Genomic DNA, 461 nt, shown 5'->3' with positions numbered 1-461 from the left:
TGCTCTTACCATGGCGCGGGCGGACGGCCTTCCGGGGACCGGGACGGGGACGAGGCCTGCGTGGGCGAGGCGCGCGTTCAATTTTGGCGCCAATCGCTCGGGGCGGAGCAGCGACGGGAGCGGCGCGCCAGCTGACTGACCCCCTTCCGACAGCGCGCAGCGACACCCCGCGGCTGCGCCGAGCGGAGGGGCGGGGCCTGGATAGGGCGGAGGGCGGAGCCCGGGCGAAGGGCGGGGCCTGGACTGGGCCGTGGGCGGAGGGCCGATCCTGGGCCCGGATGGGGGAAGGGGGCGGAGCCCGGGTAGAGGGGCGGGGTCTGTGTCTGGCCCGGGCCCGGATTGGCGGGGGGGGGCACGGCCCGAGTGGGGGCGGGGCCTACGGGCAGTCTGGTGCGCCTGCTCCCGGGGCGGCTCCCGTTCTGTGTTGTCACTTTCTCAGAAGGAAAATTTGACCCTCCTTT

The 461-nt window shown here is 74.2% G+C and overlaps 1 protein-coding gene across 1 annotated transcript in view; it reads right to left on the bottom strand.

Annotated features, from left to right (window-relative positions):
* Nucleotides 1–182, bottom strand: part of Mnd1 (meiotic nuclear divisions 1) — a 66,980-nt gene extending 66,798 nt beyond the window's left edge. The window contains exon 1 of the mRNA XM_005400922.1: nt 10–182. Within this exon, the coding sequence (XP_005400979.1) occupies nt 10–12 (3 nt within the window). The 5' untranslated portion in view covers nt 13–182. The remainder of the gene's footprint in view (nt 1–9) is intronic.
* Nucleotides 183–461: the final 279 nt, after the last annotated feature.

This window comes from Chinchilla lanigera, unplaced genomic scaffold, assembly GCF_000276665.1.
Source record: "Chinchilla lanigera isolate Chin_1 unplaced genomic scaffold, ChiLan1.0 scaffold00070, whole genome shotgun sequence".
Lineage (NCBI taxonomy): Eukaryota > Metazoa > Chordata > Mammalia > Rodentia > Chinchillidae > Chinchilla > Chinchilla lanigera.
This window is presented reverse-complemented; position numbering and strand designations above follow the sequence as displayed.